Source organism: Artemia sp. Qi Xiang Cuo, chromosome 1, assembly GCF_049724085.1.
Source record: "Artemia sp. Qi Xiang Cuo chromosome 1, ASM4972408v1, whole genome shotgun sequence".
Taxonomy (NCBI): Eukaryota; Metazoa; Arthropoda; class Branchiopoda; order Anostraca; family Artemiidae; genus Artemia; species Artemia sp. Qi Xiang Cuo.
In genome coordinates this window covers 40,073,475-40,098,726 of record NC_142794.1, presented here as the reverse complement: position 1 = coordinate 40,098,726, position 25,252 = coordinate 40,073,475, and the positions used below count along the sequence as shown (strand labels likewise).

At 34.6% G+C, this 25,252-nt stretch overlaps 1 protein-coding gene across 1 annotated transcript; it reads right to left on the bottom strand.

The window, feature by feature from the left end:
* Nucleotides 1-24,248, bottom strand: LOC148956304 (enoyl-[acyl-carrier-protein] reductase, mitochondrial). The gene is made up of 6 exons (XM_089094877.1): nucleotides 24,066-24,248; nucleotides 13,973-14,209; nucleotides 13,535-13,648; nucleotides 9,669-9,829; nucleotides 7,162-7,355; nucleotides 1-334 (listed from the first exon to the last, which is right to left on the bottom strand). The coding sequence occupies exons 1-6, from the start codon at nucleotides 24,231-24,233 to the stop codon at nucleotides 123-125; spliced, it is 1,086 nt and encodes a 361-aa protein (XP_088951003.1). The 5' UTR covers nucleotides 24,234-24,248; the 3' UTR covers nucleotides 1-122.
* Between the last annotated feature and the right edge of the window lie 1,004 nt (nucleotides 24,249-25,252).

Genomic DNA, 25,252 nt, shown 5'->3' with positions numbered 1-25,252 from the left:
TTCAGATATACAAATATTTTACTCAAAAATGAAAACAACAACAACAGTAAGAGCAACCACTTTAAATCACAGACTCATTATAAGCAACCAAACAAATATTAGGTAGATAGATTTTCAGAAAATCAAGCTTCAAAGGAAAGGATATACTTAGTTCCGACAAGGCCACGACTGTCAGTTGCACCCTCAATAGCTGTTATCCAAGAATCTATATGAACAAGGGTATGAGGAGGAGATTGGAGGACTCCTTGCTTTGCTAAAGAGCACAATTCATTGACAAGATGCTCCCGTTGACCATCTTTATCATGCAGCCAGTTCCAGCGAGTCATCCAGAAACCTAAGAAGACGGAAGAATAGTTATTGGGAATTTAACGGAGTTATGAAGAAAGCATGCAGCCAAATTAACCTTCAATCGAAATAATATAGTTTATAGGTAATAAAATAAACAAAAAATCTACTATTCGTTGGAAATAATAGACTGAACTCGGTAAAAAGAATGCTACAAGAAAAATTTAAGCTTGGGATAAGACAAATAAAACAGAAGTAAAAGAACAAAGAAATAAATGAACAAGGATAATAAAAATTACAACAACAAGATTAAAAATACGACAATACCCTAAAATAAAATCTCAACAAATGGCAAACAAAACTATTCTTTGAATATTTTTTTACAAACGGAATTCTTTTTTGCCTTTTTTCCTCCTTCTCCTTTCCTCTCTTCGACACCATTTCTTTAAGTTGACTGATGTAATCTCTCTTATGATCGTTTAAAGATCTAATATTTACTTGTCTTAATACTTGGCCACATTTTTCTTCGAATTTCATCTTGAAAGAAACATTCAACTAACTTGTCTAAAAGAATTACGCTAAATTGAAAAAAAACTAAATTTTGAAGTCTGAAGGTTTTGAAACTGGGTAAGTAGTAAGGTTCTAAAAACTTAATTTAAGGTTTTGAAAGTAGGACGCTGACGCGAACTCCCAAATTTCATGTTGCAAACTCAGACTCTGGCTATTTGAATTAGTTCGTCGGATCGGTATTCCATCGGTCAGGTCGCAGTTTGTTTAGCTTTTTCCGACTCGGAGTTCCACCACTCTTTAGTTATTCTTTCATATCCGAAGCCTTGATCTCTAACAGATTCAACTTCTTGAGAATTAAATTAGAACCAGGTTTGTATCGAAAGTTGTGGTTCGAATTCATTTTATTTTTCGGGCGCTAGATGCTTTTTCACAAAACTGTGAAAAGTGCTTTTACTGTTAAAGGAGATATTCGTTGTACATAGAAACAGATTTTTTTTTAATAGATACAAGTTCGTTAGTAAAAAAAAAGAACAACAACAAAAAAGTAAAAACAAACAAACTTTCGGCAACTGTAGCTATAAGTTACTAGGGTCCGGTACTATTGGCAAAAGTACTGAAAAGTAAAGGAAAAGGGCAAGGACTAAGAAAAATTCTAGTCAGTCGGCTAGGAAAAAAAAGAAAATTTTTGTTGAGGCTGCAAAACTTATCCCAAACAAGGTGAAAAGTAGACGCGGCAAAAAACTGACAGAAGATAAACTATGCATTATTGATGCTATTACGTTTGTAGTATTTTCGATGGCTCTTTAATACCATCACGGTGAGGTAAGTTTGCAATATAAGATGAATGGATAATCTAAGTGTCTAGAGACCAAGATGAAAGGCCCCTCTAGAAATGGAATAAAAAGATATAGAAAAATTCTCTCTAAAAATACAATGCCCGAAAACGCACCCATTGCTTAAATGACAATGTTTGGGGATAAGGGGATTATTTCTAGTATTGTTACCGGTACTGTTGGCAAAGGTACTGAAAAGTAAAGAAAAAGGGCAAGAAATAAGAAAAATCCTAGTCAGTCGGCTAGAAAAAAAAGAAATTTTTTGTTGAGGCTGCAAAACTTATCCCAAACAAGGTGAAAAGCAGTCGCGGCAAAAATTTGACAGAAGATAAACTATGCATTATTGATGCTATTACGTTTGTAGTATTTTTGATGGCTCTTTAATATCCTCACGGGGGGTAAGTTTGCAATATAAGATGAATGGATAATCTGAGTGTCTAGACACCAAGACGAAAGGCTCCTCTAGAAATGGAACAAAAAGACATAGAAAAATCCTCTTTGAAAATACAATGCCCGAGAACGTACCCATTGTTTAAATGACAATGTTTGGGGATAAGGGGATTATTTCTAGTGTTGTTACCGGTACTGTTGGCAAAGGTACTGAAAAGTAAATAAAAAGGGCAAGGAACAAGAAAAAGCCTAGTCAGTCGAATGGGAAAAAAGACGAGTTTTGCTGAGGCTGCAAAACTTATCCTAATCAAGGTGAAAACCAGACACGGGAAAATATTGGCCGAAGATAAAAAGTGCTTTATTGATGCATTGGACAAAAAACTCTTGAGCCAGTTTGATTTTTTGTCCAAAATTTTTCTTTATGAGATTAGAGGAGAACTCAACCAGGGCCAAAGTATGATGTCAAGAAAAACAAAGACAAATGGGTAAAGGGGGTAATGAATGGTGCTGGTATACCTGGCCCTGACATCAGCAAACGCACCTTCCAAAGAATATTACTGTGCAATGGACCTAGTTGAAGAACGCCAAAAATAATAGTTGGCCTTATGATGCCCTGCAACGGGTTCCACGTGTGAGAAAGCATAAGTATAACCAGGTTCCATGTCAAGGGAGATGCAAAATATAGTCACTTAACTATATTGACATAAACTTGTTTGAAGAAATTGAGAAGCAACATTTTCATCTCTCAATTAGTATGAAGCCACACATGCTTCATAAATCCCTTTACAGTAGGGCCCAAAACCATTCCCTATAAAGGAAGATACAACCTTGACCCTTATAATAGTTGACAAGCCAGTATCTTCACCCTAACAGTAAGCTATTTCAGTGCTACCAAATGAGGCAACAACATTAGACTATCGGCAGATGAATTGGCATCATTGTCAGGGTACTTCATATAATGTTTGTGGCTGTTAGTAAGGACGCAAACATTTATAGCGTTGGTTGAGGAGTCTTGGATTTTTGCAAGTTCAATGAGGGAAATAAAATTATTCATTTAGACGTCTGTGTTACGTGAACTTTATCTGTGGTTCTGTCTCCAGGGAGCAGTGATAAGTGATACCAACCTTTGCATGCTTATAACAGGCCACAACACTGTCAATGTCCAACCTCATTGTCTTTGATCTGCACTCCCTTGGACTCTCTCTAGCATCACAGGAACGTTTCAGTCTTACGTCTCAGTCACTGAATTTCTTTTAGTAATTTTATTGTGTTGATATGCTTCATTATTTTTATTTCAGAAACCGATCGATTTTTTGGTTCTTATTTCTCGAATATAGTACTCAATAGTATAGTTTAGAAAGGATTCTTAAAAAAATTCGTTTGGGAGGGGAGATCACCCTCGTCATCCTCCCCGTACTAGCTTGAAGCCCCTGCCAAAGAAAAAAATTACTGCCCTCTCCGAAAAATGTTTGTATACTTCACAATACCAAATATTATACGTAAACAATGGGCAAAATCATAACCTACAGCCCTTTCCGTTTCCCAATGGGCTCCCGGGGGCGTGTTATCTCCAGCATAGTTACTGGTATTCAGCATAAGGCGTAGCTAACTGGACCTTTCAACAAGGCTAAAAAAAATCTAACAAATTTGATCGGACAACTTTGAGGAAAAACGGCGTGGGAGGGGGTCTAATTGCCCTTCAATCTTTTTGGTCACTTAAAAGGCGGAATAAAGCCTTCTCCCAATTTCCGATACGATCACCCCTGAAAAAAAAATAAATACGCGTTTGTGATCTTTCTTCTGGCTAAAAATACAAAATTTCACATTTTTGAAGATGGGAGCTTGAAACCTCTACAGTAGGGTTGTCTGATACGCTGAATCTGATGGTGCAATTTGGCCAAGATTTCTTAAGTTTTTGGGGGTGTTTCCCCCCTTTTTCGAAAATCAGACAAATTTTCTCACGATCGTAGCTTTTGATAGGTAACACTAAATTTAATGAATTTTAAATATTTGGAATCAGCATAAAAAGCTAATTCTTCTGATGCATCTATTGATATCAAAATGTGATACTGATATTCCGTTTTTTAGAGTTTAACTTACTATGGCGAGTCACTCCTTACTTACAGTTCGTTACCACGAACTGCTTGATATGGTTATGTCTCTACATCAATGGTCTAGAAACTCCTGATAATCCAAATTCGCTAGTTTTAATCACGTTATTTTTGTGGAAACGGAGGTAGAATTATCGTAGATCATGATTATATTTCTTATTCCTTTTTTTAGGTTGTACATCACCGAATAGTCCGTATTTTGATTACATTTTTCGTATTTCGGAGAGTGGGGGAGCCACCATTCCCTAGAATCCGCCAGACAATTTGAGTGTCATTTAAAAGCATTAGTTTTTTTAGACCGTTACTGTATTTTTACATTTATTCACATTTGGAGTAGATTATACATTTTGTTTCAAAATTTTTAGAAAAGAAATTTTGCTGACAATAGATGTATTGTCTTTTTGAATCAGAAATCAAAAGATCCTTCGCGTAAAAAATCAAAAGAAACTAACAGGACAAAGAAGACCGGAAATTCACTTGTCAAAATCTGACACCCTCACATCTAGAATTTTTCCCCTATAATCCACTATTATCTAATAAATCTGTCGGTTCGTTTTTTTCCAATAATTTAAGAGTTATCCAAAGCTTTCAAAATGCTCTTTTTTGGTAAGACAAACTAGATGGAAATTTTCCAGGTGTATCTTCTTTATTAAAGGTGTGTTTTTTTTTTTACTTAAGGTCAATTATTATCGCCCATCATTATCGTATCAATCACGAATTTAAAAACTTTCCTATGGTCTTGGGAGGAGTCCATCAACTTTCATTAATATCGCACACCATTAAATCGCAGCACTGCATGATCTCTTGAACCTTACGAAAAAAAAAATTCTCACTAGCCAGTTCTTATTAAAATACGTAAATTTGCCTTTCTCTACAAAACTGTTAAGAATACATGCGTACAAGGTATTGCAAACATATATCTGTTTAATTGCAAAAAAAAATAAAATACAATGCATTGGAAAACATTATATGTAAATTTGTTTTGTTCGTGAAATTACTGCCTTTATTCTTTCCAATACAGTACCATTAAACAGTCATTACAACAATCCTTGCTCAGGGTGAAATCAATATGACGAAGATAACTAAGACAATAATATTGCCTTTTATGTTCAATATTCTAACTAATAGCCCATTTGATATTATACTAACCGGGAACTAGCTTCCATCCAAATTACAGGGGGATAGATATAATTAGTGCAAAAATTAAAATATGTAATAAGAGCTAACACTATTAATTAAGAGAGTGGAGACATATTGAAAAAAAAGAAAATTTAGCAACGAAAGCCTGGATATACGCTAGGGCGGATTCAGGACTTTTTTTAGGGGGGGGCGCAAAATAGGTTTATCCGATGAGCTTACGTTAGGAGCAAGTTTAATTAACGCGAACTTGCGTTAATTAAGTAAATTGCACTACTTTAGACTACGTTAAGGGGCGCGCGCCCCCTCGCCCCCCTGGATCCTCCACTAATGTGTACTAAACTTAGCGTCACTAGCGTATAATAAAACTAACACTCGGATTTTATTATATGTTTCAATTTTTTTACTGCCTTAATTAAAATTTTACCCGGTATTTTGTACTTTTATTTCATCTAATTATAAGTGGAAAATCAGTGCGATCTAAGAAATTATTTGTAAGAGAATATTAACGACAAGCCGTATCCTAACGGCAAAAGGACCCTGGAAAAAGTATCGAACAGAAAGCGAAGCTGCCTTGTGAAAATTATCCCAAAAATCGAATGAAAGAGCTCATTTTTGAAAGGTGGCCACGCTTCCATTGGCCTCATCAACTAATCTCAACAAATTGGTAATTGCGCCTGATTTGTGATTTTTCAATGCTTTCAAAGATACTATTCAGGTTCATAGCTATTGATTATTGAAAAAAAAGTAAAATTTACAGAATATTTTAGAGCAATGGGGTTTATTTGAATTTTGCGCTAAAAACCCCTATCAAGAAATACTTTCCTTCTAGCGGCCTGGATCCAATTTTTAAGTCTTGTCATTCATAGTGCAGTCACGCCACGTCACGTGCAGTCACGTCATATCGTTAGTCGGGTATCAAAAGGACGAATCTCCATAATTGTAACTTTCCATGACAGCAGGAAAAAAACCTCACAACTTTTTTATTCCCCCCCTCCTCCCCCCCCCCGGTAACCGTATAACAAAAATGGATCGATATGTAAGGTCAATACATATCAATTCGTTTTGTTTCACGGTTATAGGATGGGAAATAAAACAGTTGCGCGGCTTTTTTGCTACTCTTCTAAAAATTCACAGTTATGGAGGTACGTCCTTTTGATACCCGACTGACGATATAGTGCCTATAAAGCGGTTTTTCGCCAGTCATCAGTGCCAGTTTCGCTAGCCAGTGAAGCCAGTGAAGGAGAAGCCAGTGAAGGAGAGTGAGGGAAAAGCCAGTGAAGGATAGCAAAGGAGAAGCCAGTGAAGGAGTAAAGCCAGTGAAGGAGAGCGAAGCCAGCTTCGCTAGCCAGTTCACGAATATCACACTTATTTACGTACTTTTCTTCGTTTAATTATAGAGTCAAAATTAATATTTTGAAAAGTAAGTTTTCCTCTCGAAGCCAAATTGTGAGACAGAAGCTTTTAAAATACTGATCGAACACGTAAGAACAGAATTTTAGGTTAATGTAAAGAGATGCTAGTCGAAAGACTTAGATTATATGAAGGACTGTATCATTTCGAAGATATTCTTCATCTTCGCTATACAACGTTCGGATCGTTTCACTATATTGGTTGTACCGATTTTGATAATTTGCTTAAGAATATTATCGGTAATTCATAAATGTTATTAGCAATATATGAATTAGATATGAATGCTTAATATACCATTTGAATTTTTTTTATATTTGCAATGACTTTTAACGCATTGAGTACGGAAATATAAAAAAGAAAAACATTTCTTATAGTCCGAGTTATGGTTCACATTTAAATACTCTGAGACCATACAAGGCCCGCATTTTAGAACACCTGTTTTAAATGGCACCGGGAAACAAACAAGACCCTCTTGTTTTTACCTTTCAGAGTAATGTCCTTAAAAATGAGAGCAGCGGTAGGTACGGTTAGTGGTTGTTTAGACATTCCGCCATATGTAACCATAGTTGAATTCTCTCCCATGGTTTTGATCAGTTCCAATGCGTTTCTGCCACCCACACAGTTAAGAGCAAGTGATGGGGCAGGAATTTCTTTTGACTTGAACAGTTCTGTAGACCTAGAAACAAAATAGATTAAACTTTCAATACGATCAGTTTTGTTTCAGTTTTAATCAGTTTCAGAGTTCAGTTTAATCAGTTACAATGCGTATCTGCCACCCACACAGTTAAGAGTAAGTAATGGGGCGGGAATTTCTTTTGACTTGAACAGTTCTGTAGACCTAGAAACAAAATGAATTAAAATTTCAATGCGTTTAGTTTTCTTTGATTTTTAATCAGTTTGAACGCGTTTCTGCCACTCACACAGTCAAGAGTAAGTGATGGGGCGGACATTTCTTTTGACTTGAACACTTCTGTAGACCTGGAAATAAAATGGATTAAAGTTTCAATACGTTCAGTTTTTTTTCAGTTTTAGAGTTCAGCATAATCAGTTCCAATGCGTTTCTGCCACCCACACAGTTAAGAGCAAGTGATGGGGCGGGAATTTCTTTTGACTTGAACAGTTCTGTAGACCTAGAAACAAAATGGATTGAAATTTCATTGCGTTTAGTTTTGTTTGATTTTTAATCAGTTTGAACCGCGTTTCTGCCACCCACACAGTTAAGAGTAAGTAATGGGGCGGGAATTTCTTTTGACTTGAATACTTCTGTAGACCTATAAATAAAACAGATTAAAATTTCAATGAGTTCAGTTTTGTTTCAGTTTTAATCAGTTTTAGAGTTCAGTTTAATCAGTTCGAATGCGTTTCTGCCACTCACACAGTTAAGAGCAAGTGATGGGGCGGAAATTTCTTTTGAGTTAAGGAGATGTTTAGCCCTAGAAATAAAATCGATTAAAATTTCAAGGCGTTCAGTTTTAATCAGTTTCAGAGTTCAATTATCGTCCGGTCCAGTGCGTTTCTGCCACCCACATAGTTAAGAGCAAGTGATGGGAGGGGAATTTCTTTTGACTTGAACACCTAGAAAAAAAATAGGTTGAAGTTTCAATGCCTTCAGTTTTATTTCAGTTTTTATCAGTTTTAATTAGTTCCAAAGCGTTCCTGCAACCAACACAGTCAAGAGCAAGTGCTGGGACTGGAATTTCTTTTGACTTGAACAGTTATATAGACGTAGAAATAAAATTTCTTAAAAGTTCAAGAAGTGGCTGTGGTACTTAAGCTTTTTTCCTATCAAATATAAGGTTCATAGACCTAAATGTACGCATTGACGCAAGGATGAACCCCCAAAAACGGTAAAGCATAGCAATTTCTGATCCCGAGTAGTCAGCAAAGTATATATTTTTAAAACAAATAAGGAATACTTGCCTTTTGGAGTATCTTGTTATCCCTAAATTCTTGAATTCATTCTAAATTTTTCTCACTTCTTGAATTCAACAGATAGGTTTAAGAAGTATTTAGCATTGGAGGGGTTATTTTAATACGGATAAACTACATATAGGCGGAAAATAAAGAATAGAAAGTCCCCCAAATATCAGTCAAATAGCCCTTCTAAAAATGTTTGTAATTTATTTCTAGGATTTATGGATAACAAAAAATATATAACGCACCTGAAGAAAAGAAAGTTTTACCGTAAAATTTTAGACTATTTGGCAATTTTAGAACCCCCCCCCCCAGGTGACGTTCTAAACTGGGTATTCCTATGTGTCCAGATACATCATAGTACGATATATGGCTACATAAACTAGATGGTAAATACCCGAGAAGAGCTTCACGCTTAGAGCGATAACACATTTCTGAAATCAAACAAAATCGTTGGACATACTTGAGCTCCTCATCCATGAGAACATAGTCCGCATAGTCATTATATAGTTACATAGTCGTGAAAACGTAGTCATTAGAAACAACTTTTAATATTAAGACATACTTGAGCTCTTCATCCGTGAGAACATGGTCAGCATAGTCATTACATAGTTACATATTCGTGAGAAAATAGTCATTAGATACAATTTCTAATATTAAGACATACTTGAGCTCCTCATCCGTGGGAACAGAGTCAGCATAGTGATTCCATAGTTACACACTCGTGAGAACATGGTCATTAGAAACAATTTCTAATACTAAGACAAACTCGAGCTCCTCATCCGTGGGAACAGAGTCAGCATAGTGATTCCATAGATACATAGTCGTGAGAACATAGTCATTAGAAACAATTTCTAATATTAAGACATACTCGAGCTCCTCATCCGTGAGAACATAGTCCGCATAGTCATTACATAGTTACAGAGCCGCGAGAACATAGTCATTAGAAACCATTTCTAATATTAAGACATACTTGAGCTCCTCATCCGTGGGAACAGAGTCAGCATAGTGATTAGATAGTTACATAGTCGTGAGAACATAGTCATTATACACAATTTCTAATGTTAAGACATACTTGAGCTCCTCGTCCGTGAGAACATGGTCAGCACCCATTTCTTGGAGTATCTTTTTTAATTCTTCTATTCCTTCTCTATTTCTAACAACATTGACAGTCTTCACTCCCCAGTGTTTACACAGCTGTATCACTGATTGACCAACCGCACTGTTACCACCATTCTACGCAGAAAACAAAAGTAAGGTGTAATCTTTGCCAGTTACAAGTAAAGAAAAAAAATTGATGTAAAGATTGAAATTCGACAAAACACATCAACATTACCTCAGTTGTGTTTTCAGGCACCGGGTTTGAAGCGCGTTTCGGGAGGGTTTGGCAAAAATCGTTTTCAGGTTCTCTGTGTTTAACCCCACAAAACTTTAAAGCGTTTTTACCATACAAGTTCCAAGCGTGTTGGACACGGGTTCTTCAAAATTGTAACGCGCCAGAAAAGCATGGTTGAACACGGGTTCTGAGAAGACCCAAACCCGTGTTGAACACAGCACTCAAAACCATAATCTACACAACTATTGTCAAACTCCGTGCTGGATGTGGGTGGCCTGAAAACGGAGCTTTGAAAAAAATACGCAAAGCAACAAATAAATTAATAAATACTCTGCATCTCTCTAAAAGAAAAAATAGGTCATTTTTTACCATTTTTAAATGCAATTTTTACCATTTTTTGAATGGTAATTGCAATGGTAAAATGCAATTTTTTACCATTTTTAATTGCAATAGAGCGAGTATACACTGTAAAAGAGATTTACTAGAATATCTTATTGCTATCTCTTTCCGTCTAATATCACGGTTACGAGAATGGTTATTTACACAAGCATAAAAGTTAGGAGAAGATCGAGATGAATATGATTTGACCAATTGGTGTGAGTTGATATTTGACCGACTATTGTCTACAAAACTTTTTAAAGCGCAGATATTGCAATTAGCGGACTCACTAAATAGCACCCATATTTTATTTTAATACAAATACCAACTGTTCTTATATGAAGCAGTCTTTGAGTGCTAAAGAAATGAAAGATAACAATTAACAGATAACAAATCTCAAAGAGAGATTTGTTGCAACATCTAACCTTTTGCATAAAATCATGTCTTTATTTTTTTTTTCCAAAGATACAAATATTTGAAAAAAAACTTATTTTGATTCTGTGTGCAGTATAAATATATCTGTTTAGAGGAAAATAAAGCGTAAATTATTAAATATTTCACACACAACCTATATTCTCCAGTGCAAACAAATCAATTTGGGTTTGCCTACACTTATAGAGTTTGTGAACCCAAACCTGTTAGGGTTTCCTAAATAATTTTACAACTACGCCACGGATAAAACAGACAAGGTTATGAAAATATTCAACCGAAGAATCGTTGCAGTTAAAAATATGGTTTTTAATATGAATGTCCATTAAAATGCCAGGAAGATGTCAGTTTATGGTTTGCAGCCTCCAAGAACGGGAAAGATTACCGAGCGTGAAAGATGTACCTTAATTACGTTTGAATTTTGCTGTTTCTTAGAGTCAACTTTATTTCAAAACGGAAAATCCACATCAAACAGTTCGTGGTAACGAACTGTAAGTAAGGAGCAACTCGACCCAATAGTAACCAAAACTCTAAAAAAGATGTTTGATAACAAATAATACTTCAGAAGATTCGCTTTTAATGCTGATTTTTAATACACATAAAATTCACTATATTCACTATTCACTAAACTTCCATAATATATATAAGTTTAATGTAGCCCACCAAAAGCTACGAGCCTGAGAAAATATGCCTAGTTCTTAAAAACGGGGAGGGGGCCCCCAAAAACACACTATCAGGTTCATCATATCGAAAAATCCTACAGCAGAGGTTTCAACCTCCTATCTACAAAAATGTAGAATTTTGTAAAAAAAAAAATTGTCAAGAGAGAGATCACAGATGAAGAGATTATTTTTTTTTTTTCAGGGACGTTCGTATCAAAGCAATAGGGCTAGGTGACTGGGAGAGGGCTCATCCGAATGGAAGTTAAAAGTTGCAGTGCCTTATTAAGAGGCTAAAAGTGATTGAGTTGGAGTAAGATGCGATTTTTAAAAAAAAATGCATTTTTTGTATCTATTATTATCTGTATGATGTCATAAAATCCTGTGACTGTCATGACTTAGCGATTGTGCGACGGAAAATTGGTGTTTTCTACCATTTTGTGGCACCAAACTACAAACCCCCGACCCCAAAAGGGCCAAGTTTCTATCAATTGAAAATTCTAAGATAGCAAATCGATTTAATAATATTGAAATTCTAATAATAATTGCAAAACTTTAAAATCCCTGTTATACAAAAACTTGGTTTATTAGTTTGGCACTTTCTTTAATAGTTAGAAATATTTAATATCGTAAGAAAGAAGAAACTGTCTCTAGGTCAACATGCAAGCAGACAGCCGCTGGAATGGTGTCACAAGATCGAAGGAAGAAACTTAGAGAGAAAGAAAGATATGAAAGTCGAGCTAAACAAATAGCTGACAAAAAGAGTATTATTCCTAAGACAAGTGCGCTATCAAATAATGTAAAAAAAACACACAAAAACTATGAGAAAGCGATAACTTGCAATAAATGTCAAGTTTAAAATTTTTCAATTTCCATATATCTCTATATGCTTACTGTTGAATTTTTGTGTATAGAGATTATGCCTGTGTTTTTCTTACTTTTAAGCCGAGATTCTGTGTAGATAAGTCTACACCCAGCTGTAGCTTTGAAAGTCTTTTTTAATGTGACTCAAGTGTTGAGTGTTACTTGCCAGTGGTTTCACTTCGCGAAAATTTCACGGGGGACATATTTTTCAATATCTCGGGACAGGGAAAGGGGGTGGGCAAATTTACTGTTTTTTCAATTAAAATACAAAAAGGGCATTTTTCAGTGAAAATACCACTACAAAAAAGTTATTTTTCAATATAAAGAGGGGCAGGGGTTTCTTGCTCCCACCCCCCATTGATGACAAGGCAGGCCAATAGCCTTCCAAAGGTGTCCATAGTTTCATAGAGAGAACTATGACCTCGGAGGAGGGCCTTCTCCGGCTATAGATAAATCCAGTATTTGGTGAAAAACTAATGTTTCCCATTGTTTTCTTTCTTGTTTTCAAAAAAAAACTTGCTACTGATATACAAGTTACAAGTATTATAAGATGTACATTGTACACGCGGTTTTATTATTGTTTTGAATTTCATAAACACATGTTGTAATTAGGTGTTATTTTTTACGGGCTCTTTTTTAAAATCCTATAAGTTCTCGTAATCAGAAATTGACCTTCATTCGAGTTTGAATAAGAATTGCTATTTTCAAAATAGTGCTAAAAGAGAAATATTACTGATCAAAAATTTTAAGTAAAAAGCGGTTTGTTTAAACTTTGGTTATCTGACTTATGGATTAGAGGACTGTGTTAGGATTGCCCGCAGGTAGCCTTCAATATTAGAATCTGCACATATGGCATCCAAATCGGACTACGACAACAACAAAACTACCTGCCAGCAGCTTTAGCTTCTTTCCACTACCAAAACAGAAGCTTGAAACAGGATTCAGAGTTAACAGTGGAACAAAGAAGTTCATAAATTGGCTTGTTAAATCAATTTAAATCGATCATTATATTATAATTATACAATTCTTATATTGTTTATTGCCGTTTATTATATCGATTGTCGAATTGCAAACAGTGGATCTTTAGTGTTTTCGAAAACTTCTTATCATATTTTTGCCACTTCTTGGAATAGTTTTTCACTTCTTGGGGTGGCCATTAAACTGCGGTTGTTGTTCGTTTGCAATAATAAATTTCTCTCTCTCATGAAAAGCAAAATTTATAAACCCAACCAAAAACCAGGTAACAATCCAGATAAAATAAATAATGGAGTTTACCTGAATAACAACTGATCCTGTTTTTAAATCAACAAAATCTGTCAGCATCCTATAAGCTGTCCCTGGGTTTACCATTAGAGTTGCTAGTGTTATAGGGCTTAAGTCAGAGGGTACCTAAAAGTAAAAAAAAATATTTAATCTGTTGTTTGTCCTTTGAATCTGAATTAAAGAATATAGTAAATCAAGTAACTAAAGAATAATAGGAAAACGTTATATTGTTATATTTAAACCTTTAAGCGATAGGATTTTTTTCCTTTTCTAATTTTAATAAACGTAACAGTTGTATGTTACTACAAAAATTTGAGGTTGAAATGCTTCAGGACCAAAGAATTTACACCCTTGGACTAAGCTAAGCAACTGAGAAAATTGTCTTAGAAATACTGGCTTAGAAAACCAGCTGACAAATGAAAAAAAAACTAAACAAAGAAAATTAAAGACCTTGAGCCAGTCATCTTCAGAAGCAACAACATAATCTCTCCAGGTCCCAAGAGCATTTTTCCTAGGCACGACCAGGTCACCTTTCTTGAGCTTTGAGTCAGATTTGCAAGATTCAACTACTCTGCCTATTCCTTCATTTCCGCAAACAAAGGGAATTTGTGGCTTTACAGCATAAACACCTTGAATGGTGTTAATATCAGCAGGATTTATTGGAGAATATAGCATATGAACAACAACCTAAAAACAATAATGATAAAGGTAAAGTTTAAGACATGTTATTACTATGATAGCTACGAAAGAAAGTTTGTTATAAGCACAAAGTTCAGAATACCTACAAAGTTTTTTGTAAAGGTTTAAAAGTCTATAAATTGGCTATTATGAAGTCATTTTGACTGAAACCACATTTGAGATTTTTTTTTATAGATATTCTGTTTTAAACATATTGGTGAAACCTATTATTTAAAGCAAGCTCGGTCGCACCTACGTCATGAATAGATACACAGTAGTTCAAAGGCTGAAAAATTTAAGAAGTTTTCAGTTTTGGAAAAAACTACTGAATGCCTTAAATCCACACCCTGCCAACAATTTATCAGGAACTAGGGATGGACAGTTTAGACATTCAAATGGAAAAAAAAAATTAAAGGGGCAGTACTTTTTAGAAAGCTAGGTCTTACTAATGATATTGTTGTCATATTCTATGTCCAACATATAATTCCGACCCAAAGCTTCAACCAGGAGTGCTTCCTCCTCAGTATAATTATATTAACGGTGCAATCAAAATATGCTGCTCAAGCCATAGGCTGATATTACTGAAGATAGAAAGTGTAGAGGTACTACAGGGCTTCAACGCAATATTCGTGTTCCATCAGATACACTGGTTCTACCAGATTCTACTCTAACACTAACAGTCTCCCTGAAAAATGGTTAGAAATGAATTCTGAACATGGACCTCTAATTAGCTTGGACACAGATGAGCTGTCACCAATGATTCTATGTAAGGTAAGGCAAATCTTTATTAATGCAATAATTATAATAAAAAAAAACTTTCTACTTTAGCTAACAGAGAGTAGATCTCGATGTATTAGCTTAATACATTGAACATAACGATAAAATTCACACTTTTAAGTAATATATCTTCAGACAAAATAACAACAAATCAAGAAAACAAGTACGGTAGCAAAAGAAGAAGAAGGCAAAAGAATAGAGAAAAAAGAGTAGATATACTGAGTATATAACTAGCCCATTTTCAATCCAGGAAATGAATAATGCAATACATCATATTAGGACCAAGACTAGCAGCAGCTATGACAATATACACCCTACATGGATGAAGAATCTCACCCCTTCATACAAACAGGAACTTCTAAATTGTTAAAATCATGCTTGGGATTCATCTATGTTCCCCAATATCTGGAAATGTTCGTCCCTCCTACCAATCCGAAAGAAAAATAAACCCAAAAATAACCCTGAGTCTTATAGCCTCATAATTATTACTCTTGTGATTGGAAATATAATGGTGAAAAAAATCTATCACCGACTTTTTTGGTTTTTTGAAAAAAATAAAATGATCCCTCACACTCAAACTGGCTTTAGGAAACACCATTCCTCAACAGATGCTTTCATATTGTTAACAAATGCAATAAATGAATCATTCTCAAAAAATAATGTCCTAGTTGCAGCTTTCCTAGATTTTGAAGGGGCATATGACAATGTGAACCACCAAATCCTTTTAATTAAATTTGCAAACCTTGGACTACCCCCCAAGCTAGTATCTTTTATAAAATCTTTCATAGAATTGCGAAGTCTCATTGTTTGTGTAGGTTCAGCCTCTTCACCCCAAAAGACAATAACCAAAGGCCTTCCTCAGGGAGCAGTCCTCAGCTGCCTCCTCTTTGTCCTATATCTCTGGGACATGAACCTCCCCCACACGAATCTACAATATGCTAATGATCTGGTACTATGGTCATCTGGCAACACCTTTGAGATTGCACAGTCAAAGCTGCAAAAGTCACTTTTCCAGTTTAAAAAATTATCTCAACATTCAGATTTACCCATTGCACCTACCAAGTCAAAAATAATCCAATTTCACCGAAAGCAAAATAGTGTTGATGTAAGATTAATTCTAAATGGAACAACTCTTCCAGAAAATAATCTTATTAATTACTTAGGTCTCATGCTCGACCAAAAACTTAATTTCCACCTCCTCATTTCAAACTCAATAAAAAAATGCTATAGAAAAACAAGTATACAAAAAAGACTTCTTTCCACACCCTGGAGCTGTAAGGATAAAACCTTACTCCGGTTTTATAAATCACATATAAGACCCCACATTGACTATGTGCTCATCATCTATGGTCCATGTGCAAAGACCCAGAGGCAAAAAATTTAAACAATACTAAACGACATAACACGTCTCATATTTGGTCATAGGAAACCCACAAGCACCAAGTTTCTGCTTACGAAGATCGGATTAACAACAATAAGGGAGAAACGTAGCTTTCTCATGATAAAAAATCTTAAAAAAATTGAATCAAATAGCTCATACACCCTACATAATTGGTTAAGAAATCCAGCCAGGTATAGAGGCATTGCAAATGAGTATGCCAATATTCAGAAGAAGTTTCCTGTACCCGCAAAGTCTATTGCACCTACTTTCCCCCGATCCCCTCCATGAAATTGGTCAATCCCCATAATAAATACTGATTTCTCAAAGTGGACTAAAGATCTAACCCCCATCACTTTGGTCCAGAAAAAATTTGCTGAACTAAATACAATTACTTATAAAAACCATTTCCAAATCTTTGTTGATGGGTCCAAAATGAATGAGAAGGAAGCAAGTGGTGTCTTCCTTTCTCAGCTGAAAATTGCAATGGGTGAGAGACTGTATAGTAATGTATCTATAATGTCTGCAGAGTTAAATGCCATAATCATGGTATTAGAACACCGTATGGAAAATAAACCCTTGATTGCTAATACAAGTAATATTGTAGTTTATTCTGACTCTTTATCAAGCCTTGAGTTGCTGTCTTCAGCTCCTCAGTATAAGCTGGATATTGAAACTTATCATTCTCTTAGTATTATATATAATCTTGCTTCAACTGGCATAAGAACTATCTTCAGTATATTCCTAGCCACTCTGGTATAAGTGGTAATCATCAGGTTGATGAAATAGCAAAAAAATGATATAAATATTGACCAGCCAAGTAGGAGACCAATCCCCATTAGAAATATTTACCAATGGAGACTATCAGATATTATGTTTAATAAGAAAAATCCTACTCTTTCCCTCTTTCCCAATAAGTATTTTTTTTAAATTTATCATAGAATTCGTTCTGGAACAAATGGACTAAACTTTCTTGCATTCTCGTATCAGTTTCCTAATTCAAGTGGTTCAGTTCCCCTGTCCCCTCTTTGCAGGTATTGTATTATGAATAATGAAACAATTGACCACTGCATATTTGAATGTAATATGCTGACGTCTGCACAGCATACTTTGCATTGTAAACTGTTAAAGTGCTTCAAACACCACAAAATCTCACTATCAGCCAAGAGCCTAGCCGACTATACCTGCACACAGAGCACAGAAATCGATATCTATCATCTTATATTTGAACTCCTTGAGTCGAAAGATCTACTGAAAGATATCTGAGAATATCTAATAAATAAGAACAACCAAGCCAGTAGCTCTGTAGCCCACAGAGTGAAGCAAAGGGAAAAGGGCTAAATAGTATCAACTGAAAAGCCCGCCTGCTGTGAAATAGAAGAAGAGTAGAGGCCATCCCAGCGCGAGTATAAACTAAACCAATATTAAAAATGAATATAAAATTCGCAAGTCCCCATATCTTGACAAGGAATAATCCTCAAAACAATTTTTTTTTATTGCTAAACGATCCTTAGAAATTATTTCAGCTAGGTTAAATGTATTTATAATATAGGGGATCTGGTACCTTAATGAAAATCTAGACCTTTTGATTTAAGAAGAAGAAGTGCCTTGTAGCAAACATGGTCAGAATCCCCTCCCCCTCCATGGAATTGGTCATTTCCCATAATAAATACAGAATTTTCAAATTGGAATAAAGATTTAACCCCCATTGCTTTTGTCCAGAAAAAATTTGCAGAACTTAATACAATTACCTATAAAAATCACTTCCAAATATTTGTTGATGGGTCAAAAATGAATGAGAAGGTTGCAAGTGGTGTTTTTCTTCCTCACCTGAAAATTGCAATGGACGAGAGATTATTTAATAATTTATCTATAATGTCTGCTGAGTTATATGCCATAATCATGGCATTAGAACACCTTAAGCAAAACCAACCTTTGATTGAAAATTCGAATAATATTATCATCTATTCCGACTCTTTATCAAGCCTTGAGTTGCTGGCCTCAGCTCCTCAATATAAGTTGGACATTGACACTTATCATTGTCTCAGTATTATTGATAATCTTGCTTCAAGTGGCATAAAGACTTACTTTCAGTACATTCCTAGCCACTCTGGCATAAGTGGTAATCATCAGGTTGATGAAATAGCAAAAAATGCTTTAAATATTCGCCAGCCTAGTGGGAGATCATTCCCAATTATAGATATTTACCAATGGAGGCTATCAGATATTAATTTTAATAAAAACAATAATATCCTTTTCCCCTTTCCCAATAAGCATCTTTCTAATATTTATCATAGAATCTGTTCTGGAACAAATGGACTAAATTTCCTTGCATTCTCATATAAGCTTTCTAATTCAAGTGGTTCAATTCCCCTGTCCCCTCTTTGCAGGCATTGTAATATGAATAATGAAACAATTGACCATTGCCTATTTGAATGTAATATGCTGACGTCTGCACAACATACCTTGCTTTGTAAACTGTTAAAATACTTCAAACACCACAAAATCCCACTATCAGCCAAGAGCCTAGCCAACTATGCCTGCGCACAGAGCATAGAAATCGACATCTATCAACTGATATTTGAACTCCTAGAGTCGAAAGATCTGCTGAAAGATATCTGAATATATCTAATAAATATGAGGCAATCAAGCCAGTTGCTCTGTAGCCCACAGAGTGAAACAAAAGGAAAAGGACTAAATAGTTTTACTGTAAAGCCCGCCTGCTGTTAAATAGAAGAAGAAGAAGTCAGAAAATACGGGAACCCCGGCAATAGCCGTATCATGGAAATAGTTATTTGGAGATTGAATGTCAAAAAACTACAGTGATGTTTGTAATTCTTTTAGTTATTTGAGATTAAGAATATCCAGAAATAAGAAGAGGATATGAGTTTCATATAGATATTGTAGTTTTAAAGGGCAAGGAATAAAAGAGGCTTCTTATTGCCTTATTGGATTATCTGAAGGGTTTGTAAGTGAGCCGCAAAATTATAGAGGTAAATTATAGGACATTATTTAAGACAGGATTCAATAAGGGAATGATACAAGCTTTTAAGAAGGGAAAATGGAAACATGTGCTTTAATCTATAAAGTCATCCCAAATTATGAGCAAGCTTAAGATGCAAATAATCAGTATTTGCAAAAAGACAACACCTCATCTATAATAATCCCAAGGTAGCTAAACGACTTAGCCCTTTTTATTCTATTTTGACTTAAGATTAGTTCCCCTATTCTGATCTTAATCCAGTGCATGCTTTGAGTGCCCAAATATCATGAACTCGCTTTTTGATAAGTTTGGAGCCAAATAGTTACAAGAAAACCATGTATTAAGGAAATTCAGTGTTGTCATCAGATTTTCAACAAGCAAGGATGGAATTGGAGCTTTTAATGTCACTGCAGTATCATCTGAAAAACTACAGCTAAGGTGTATTTAGGAGGTAAACATATTGGTAAATCATTAATCTAAATCAGGAATAATAAGGCTCCTAGTAGAAACCCCTGACAGACACCAATATTATCTAGAGAATTAGGAGAATAGAGAATTAGGAGAATCTAGAGAGTTAGGAGAATTAGGAGAACTAGATAATTAGAGAATATGTGACCCATGTACATCCACATGAGTTTTTCAGCCATGCCAGAAAGATCTTAATTTTTAATTTTACAATATTAATTGCATTACTAATATTACATTACTAATTTTGTCAAGTAGAATTCTGTGATTTATTGTGTCAAATGCCTTCTTCATTTCATAATGTCTTGATTTTTATCATTTAGAGAATGAGTAATACTTAGTTAAAGTGCAGCAATAGTTTGTTCAGTTGAATGACCAGACCTGAAGCCAAATTGACTCTTAGAGAAAAAAAAATGTATTTTATCAAAATACAAAACAATTCATTTTTAAATTAATTTTTCTAGTATCTTAGACAAACTTATTTTCTAATAGTTTTTTTTAAGACTGGAAGGACTCGTATAACTTTCCAGATTTCTGGGAATATACCAGGTGTTATGGATGTAATAAAAAGATGAAGCAATGGAACAGAATTATTGACTTCTATTCTAAAAGCTTGCTATCTAAGATTTTTATTTGCCATGGATTTGTTATTTATAAGTTTGAACTTGGTGAATTTTTCAGTTTGTTCTGTGATCTGAAATTCACTTTGAACATCATCACATTTAGCATGCATGAGTATCAATGAGCTGACACCTGAAGCAATGTTTAAGCATAAAAAATGTTTAATTTTGTATTTCCCCTGGAAGGGATATATGTTTTTGGTGTTTTATCATTAATCTGTTTTTATCAGGAGTGATTCTTGTAGTTGTTCACTTTGTCGTTGTTGTTCACTTTGTTGTTGTTGTTTGCTTTAAAAAAAAACTTCAGTTTTAATGAAGTATAAAGCTATCAAATATATTGGGTTTGATATTCAAAGTCACATTAAAAAATGAATATTATTCAGTAAGGTTCAACATTTACAACCTTTCTCAATAGCGCCCAGCCCTAAAAATTCTTATTTGATTTTCTTAATTTTAGTTTCAACGCTTTACATTGAACAAACTTCTTTGAAATGCTTTACTTTTTTTATAATTACTGAGTCTGAAGCCTTTAAATATATTGGTGTTTGATAACCAAGTTCAAAATATCGATATTGTTCAATAATATCCATCCAACACTTTGACATTGCTCAATAGAACTGAATTCTAGGAGTTCCTATCTTATTTTTCATAAGTAGGCTATTGTTTTCTGTATTTTTTGTAATTATTTTACTTTATTTTTATATACTTTTACTTTGCTTGACAGAATTTTTTCATTACCTTTCAAAAAAATATTTATTTCTAAGCTTTGCTGCCCATCAAAAACGAGAAAGCCTTGACAGTTTTTGAAACATTGACCTTTTTTCTGTGTTAGCAAAAGTATTATGTTCATAGAACTAACCGTTTCATGAAATCTAATTCAACAAATAACAAGATTTTTCAACTAATAGGAAGGTGCAACTTTAAAACTTAAAACGAATTGAAATTCTTCTGTATTCAAGGGGGACTGACCCTCCTCAACTCCTTTTTGAAAAGTTTTTTTTAGTGTTTTCCAATTCAATGGCCTTTGCGTTTCACTAAATGTTCTTAAAGAATTCAGACAAAAAGTCAAACTTCAGAGTAAAGAGCAAGGAGGATATAGCCCCTATCATATAGAGAATAGTTTTTTCTCAAATACGTTTCAAAGCTGCTCCTTGCTTTCAGCTAAAAACTAATTTTTCTAGATTTAAATTCTGATTGTTTTCCAACAAAGATATAATGTGGGGTATTGGCCCCTTAAACCCCTATTTAATGGCTGTTAAAATGTATACATCAGAATTGTAAATTGATTACTACTGCCCTACTTTTTCAGTTTTCCTGCTTAAGAATCAAAATGTTGGATAGCAATTTAAATTTTTGACAAAATTTGAATATTCTTTAAAAATGTTTGATAAGTAGTATTTTTGTTCAATAAGCCCTTGTTAATATTTCTACAGAAAATTTTCAGGTAGACAAAGAGGGGTAATATTGTTCATATGAATGGAAATTAAGTGTGATCTTCTGTGCAACTGTAGCCATCACAACCTCTACAATAGGATTCTCTGATCAATAAATACATCATATACATATGTTTTAATACACAGAAATATTTTACGTAAATAGAAAAAGAGAAATATTACCATTTAAAATTGTAGAAAACAAAGTTCCTTGTAGCATTTCCCACCCCTCAAAGAAATTTCCTGGTGGTGCTCACAATAGGGCGCCTTGCCCTTTCCACATGAGGTAGGCATGAGAATGTAACATTTATGCTACATATAGAAATGTTTTAATTAATTCTTACTTTCCCCTACCTCTTTCTACATTTATCTGAAGTAAGCATGGCACTGTTCTGTTTTTCTGAAGAAACAGGAAAAAAATAAACATGGCTTGAATGAAACAGAACAGATCAACAAAAAACAGAAGACCTGTTTCTGTTGTGTTTTTTTTGTTTTTTTTGTAAAAACAGAAAACAGCTGCTTTTGTTCAAAAAACAGCTGTTTTTCAAACACCTAAAGCTTAAAGAAGAAAACAAATTGTAAATGATAAGTTTTGGTTTATTATCAGTACTATTGCAGCATTTTCTGCCAAAAAGAAGTTTTTCAATAAAGGGGCAAAACTGTCTATGCCCACAACATTGCCATCCTTTTTTATGGTTTTCTTCCATTTTCCCATTCCTTTTTACAAAAAATATGCTTTTATGTTTATACAGAATCTCCTTGAATTTCCCAGAAATGCATACTAGTTATTTGAGACATTTTGAAAATAAAATAATTTTCTTTGTCAAATTGCACAGTCAGCTCAAAGTCATTAGTGTTTAAGCAGAGCCCATAGTTGCTTTGGCGGGGGACAGTCTCCCCCTCCAGACAATGCTTTCCTCTTCCCCCATCCTAATGTTTAGAAGCCATCTGAAACAATGTATGAAAGAAGAAAAAAGCATGGGAAAATGGCACTTCTTACCACCAAGTCAAAAATTTTCATTGCCTTGCAGCTTAAAACAACTTTTTAAGATTGTTTATTTCCTAGCCAATTTGTGTGAGAGACAAATCAAAAGGAAAATTCATGGTTTAAGGGTACTTTGCAAATTTTTACTGAGTGTTGTGCTAGAAAATAATGTTCAAGGCCTTCCACCAAATTCATTCTTAAGTATATATTTAAAATGAAATTTGTCAAATTCTGAATTTCAAAGAAACTTAGACCATTTGCTACACAATACTTTCTTTAAGCATTTTCTCCTCTTAAATAGGTTTTCAAAGGGATGCAAATATAAGAACAATTGCACTTTTTGATAACTTATTTCAAAATTTTTTTGCTTTGCAGCAGAAAATACTTTTCCAACCCATAAACTTACTTTATTATAGAAAGTGTTACTACTTCAAACTTTTGTTTTAAGAATACAAGTGGGCATGATTTTGATTATTTAGGCATGTCTTCATGGTCCATTCCCAAAGGAAAAGGGGTAGTGACAACCTCAACTATCAATGTTTGAGGAAGTGTAATGTGTCTTTAGATAGCCTGTGCTGCAACCTTGTTTTTTTTTTTACAGACTCCCAGCTCCCCACTCTTCTTCTCCATTACTTTCACTGCCCTCTTCCTTAGACACTGCATCAGTTTATTCAGATTCTTCAGCAAACATATCTTCATTTTTAAAGTGTTCAGAACAAGGAACAGAAAGACCATCTGAATCATTTTTGCCAGTTGGATTGACATTTTCAACTTCATCAAAGCATTCCAAGCAATCTTCTTCAGGGATGTCATAGGCTAAGCTTCGAGTGGACCAAAATCCAAGAATGCATGCAACAGATGAATGAAGACAATGTTAAAAACATGAAGTTCAGGAAAGGGCTCATAGGCCTATCCTACAGGCTTTGGTGACATTGTTCCCAGAATCAGTCACAATGTGGAATATCAACCTATGTTGGCCCCCCCTAAAAAATTTTTTATTGGATCAACCTATTTTGCAACCCCCCCTAGAAAAATCCTGGATCCACCCCTGCTTCTTCTTCTTTGAAACAGATACATTGCCAGCTATGTTCATTATAATATCAAAGAAATTTTGTCTTAAAAGCAATTTTTCACTCTACCTATGCCCTATTTTTCTTGTTTAACTGCTTATATACCTCAGTTTTTGTACCCTTGATTCAAGGCTAGAGCCTAGACCTAGCCTACCTGAGATGGTTCTGTACATTTGATTGTACTGGATTCAAGGCTAAGAGATTCTAATGGATTGCCAAATTGTTTCACTGTTAAAGCTTTAGAAAGATATGATATTAATCTGATCCCATTCGTCTTAAAAGGGCTTGCTGCTCTCATAATGTTTGTAAAAACGTTTGTCATGTTTTATGGATTTAAACTTTCATTGAGATATAACACTGTTGTCAGTATGAACTGGCGAACATTGATTTATTAGTTTTGTAGAATAATATAAATCTAGCCATGGTTAGGACACGTTCAGCGTATGTCCCCAGGCCAACTGCCTAGAATCGCCTTTGAGGGAATAAAAAAAATGCCTCAAAATTCTGACCACCCAACCCAAGAACTGTTGAGGACTGCAACAAACAGGGAAGCATACCAAAAATATTGTCATGATACCATTAGAGGAGAAGTTCCGAATCGGCCAACCCAGCCGGATCGTAAATAAGTTAAGTAAATAAGTAAGTAAGAATCAAAAATCCCCTTAAAATTGAACTGGTATATGCTTGGCAAATTCTTTTTTATATTGGATATTAACTGAGTCTAAAAATATTGAAGCAATTTAGTCATGTGTTGAAGAGCATTGGTCCCGTTATTGAAGTATACTGCATAGCATAATAAATTTTTGTTTTCAAGTATCTTAAATTACAAAAAATAAAGATTTTTATAAGATAAATGTAAATTTCAAAGGCGTGCAAGAATTTGTGGAAAGGTATGCTCTATTTAAAAGCTTTTAATGCTGTAACGTGCCTCAAAGGAGAAAAATGTTTTAATATTCACTTCCAATGTGAAATTTAAATATCAGATTTTTTTCGGTACTTGGTTTCAAAAAGCAAAAGAACGCCAAAGCAAAAGAAAATGTTGCATCTTCATCAAGCCTGACAGATAATAAGAGTAAGCTAATTTATCTAGTTTTGCCTTTCTGAGACCCCTGGCTGATCCAGTTTTATGAATTTCATCTCCTCGAGATTTGCCAGTTTCATCAAGTTCACCCATTCAAAGATTGGACGAAGTTTCTCTATTTTAAGGTCATGGCATCCCACAGGAAAGTTCTCAAACATATAAAGAGCTTGATTAGAAGAAAGATCTAGTGTTATTTTGTTTCTTTGGGGGGGATTCAAAGCAAATCCTATGTCTTTGGGTAATAGGAAAGGTAAGGCGAG

Bases quoted from the DNA above. Each gene is read 5' to 3' on its own strand.
- LOC148956304 (XM_089094877.1), bottom strand. From the start codon at position 24,233: ATGACAAACGTTTTTACAAACATTATGAGAGCAGCAAGCCCTTTTAAG. The intron at 7,356-9,668 runs GTATGTCTTAAC...TTTTGTTTCTAG, and splicing joins CTCACGGACGAGGAGCTCAA to GTCTACAGAACTGTTCAAGT. The intron at 335-7,161 runs GTAAAAACAAGA...CCGTCTTCTTAG, and splicing joins TAAGGACATTACTCTGAAAG to GTTTCTGGATGACTCGCTGG.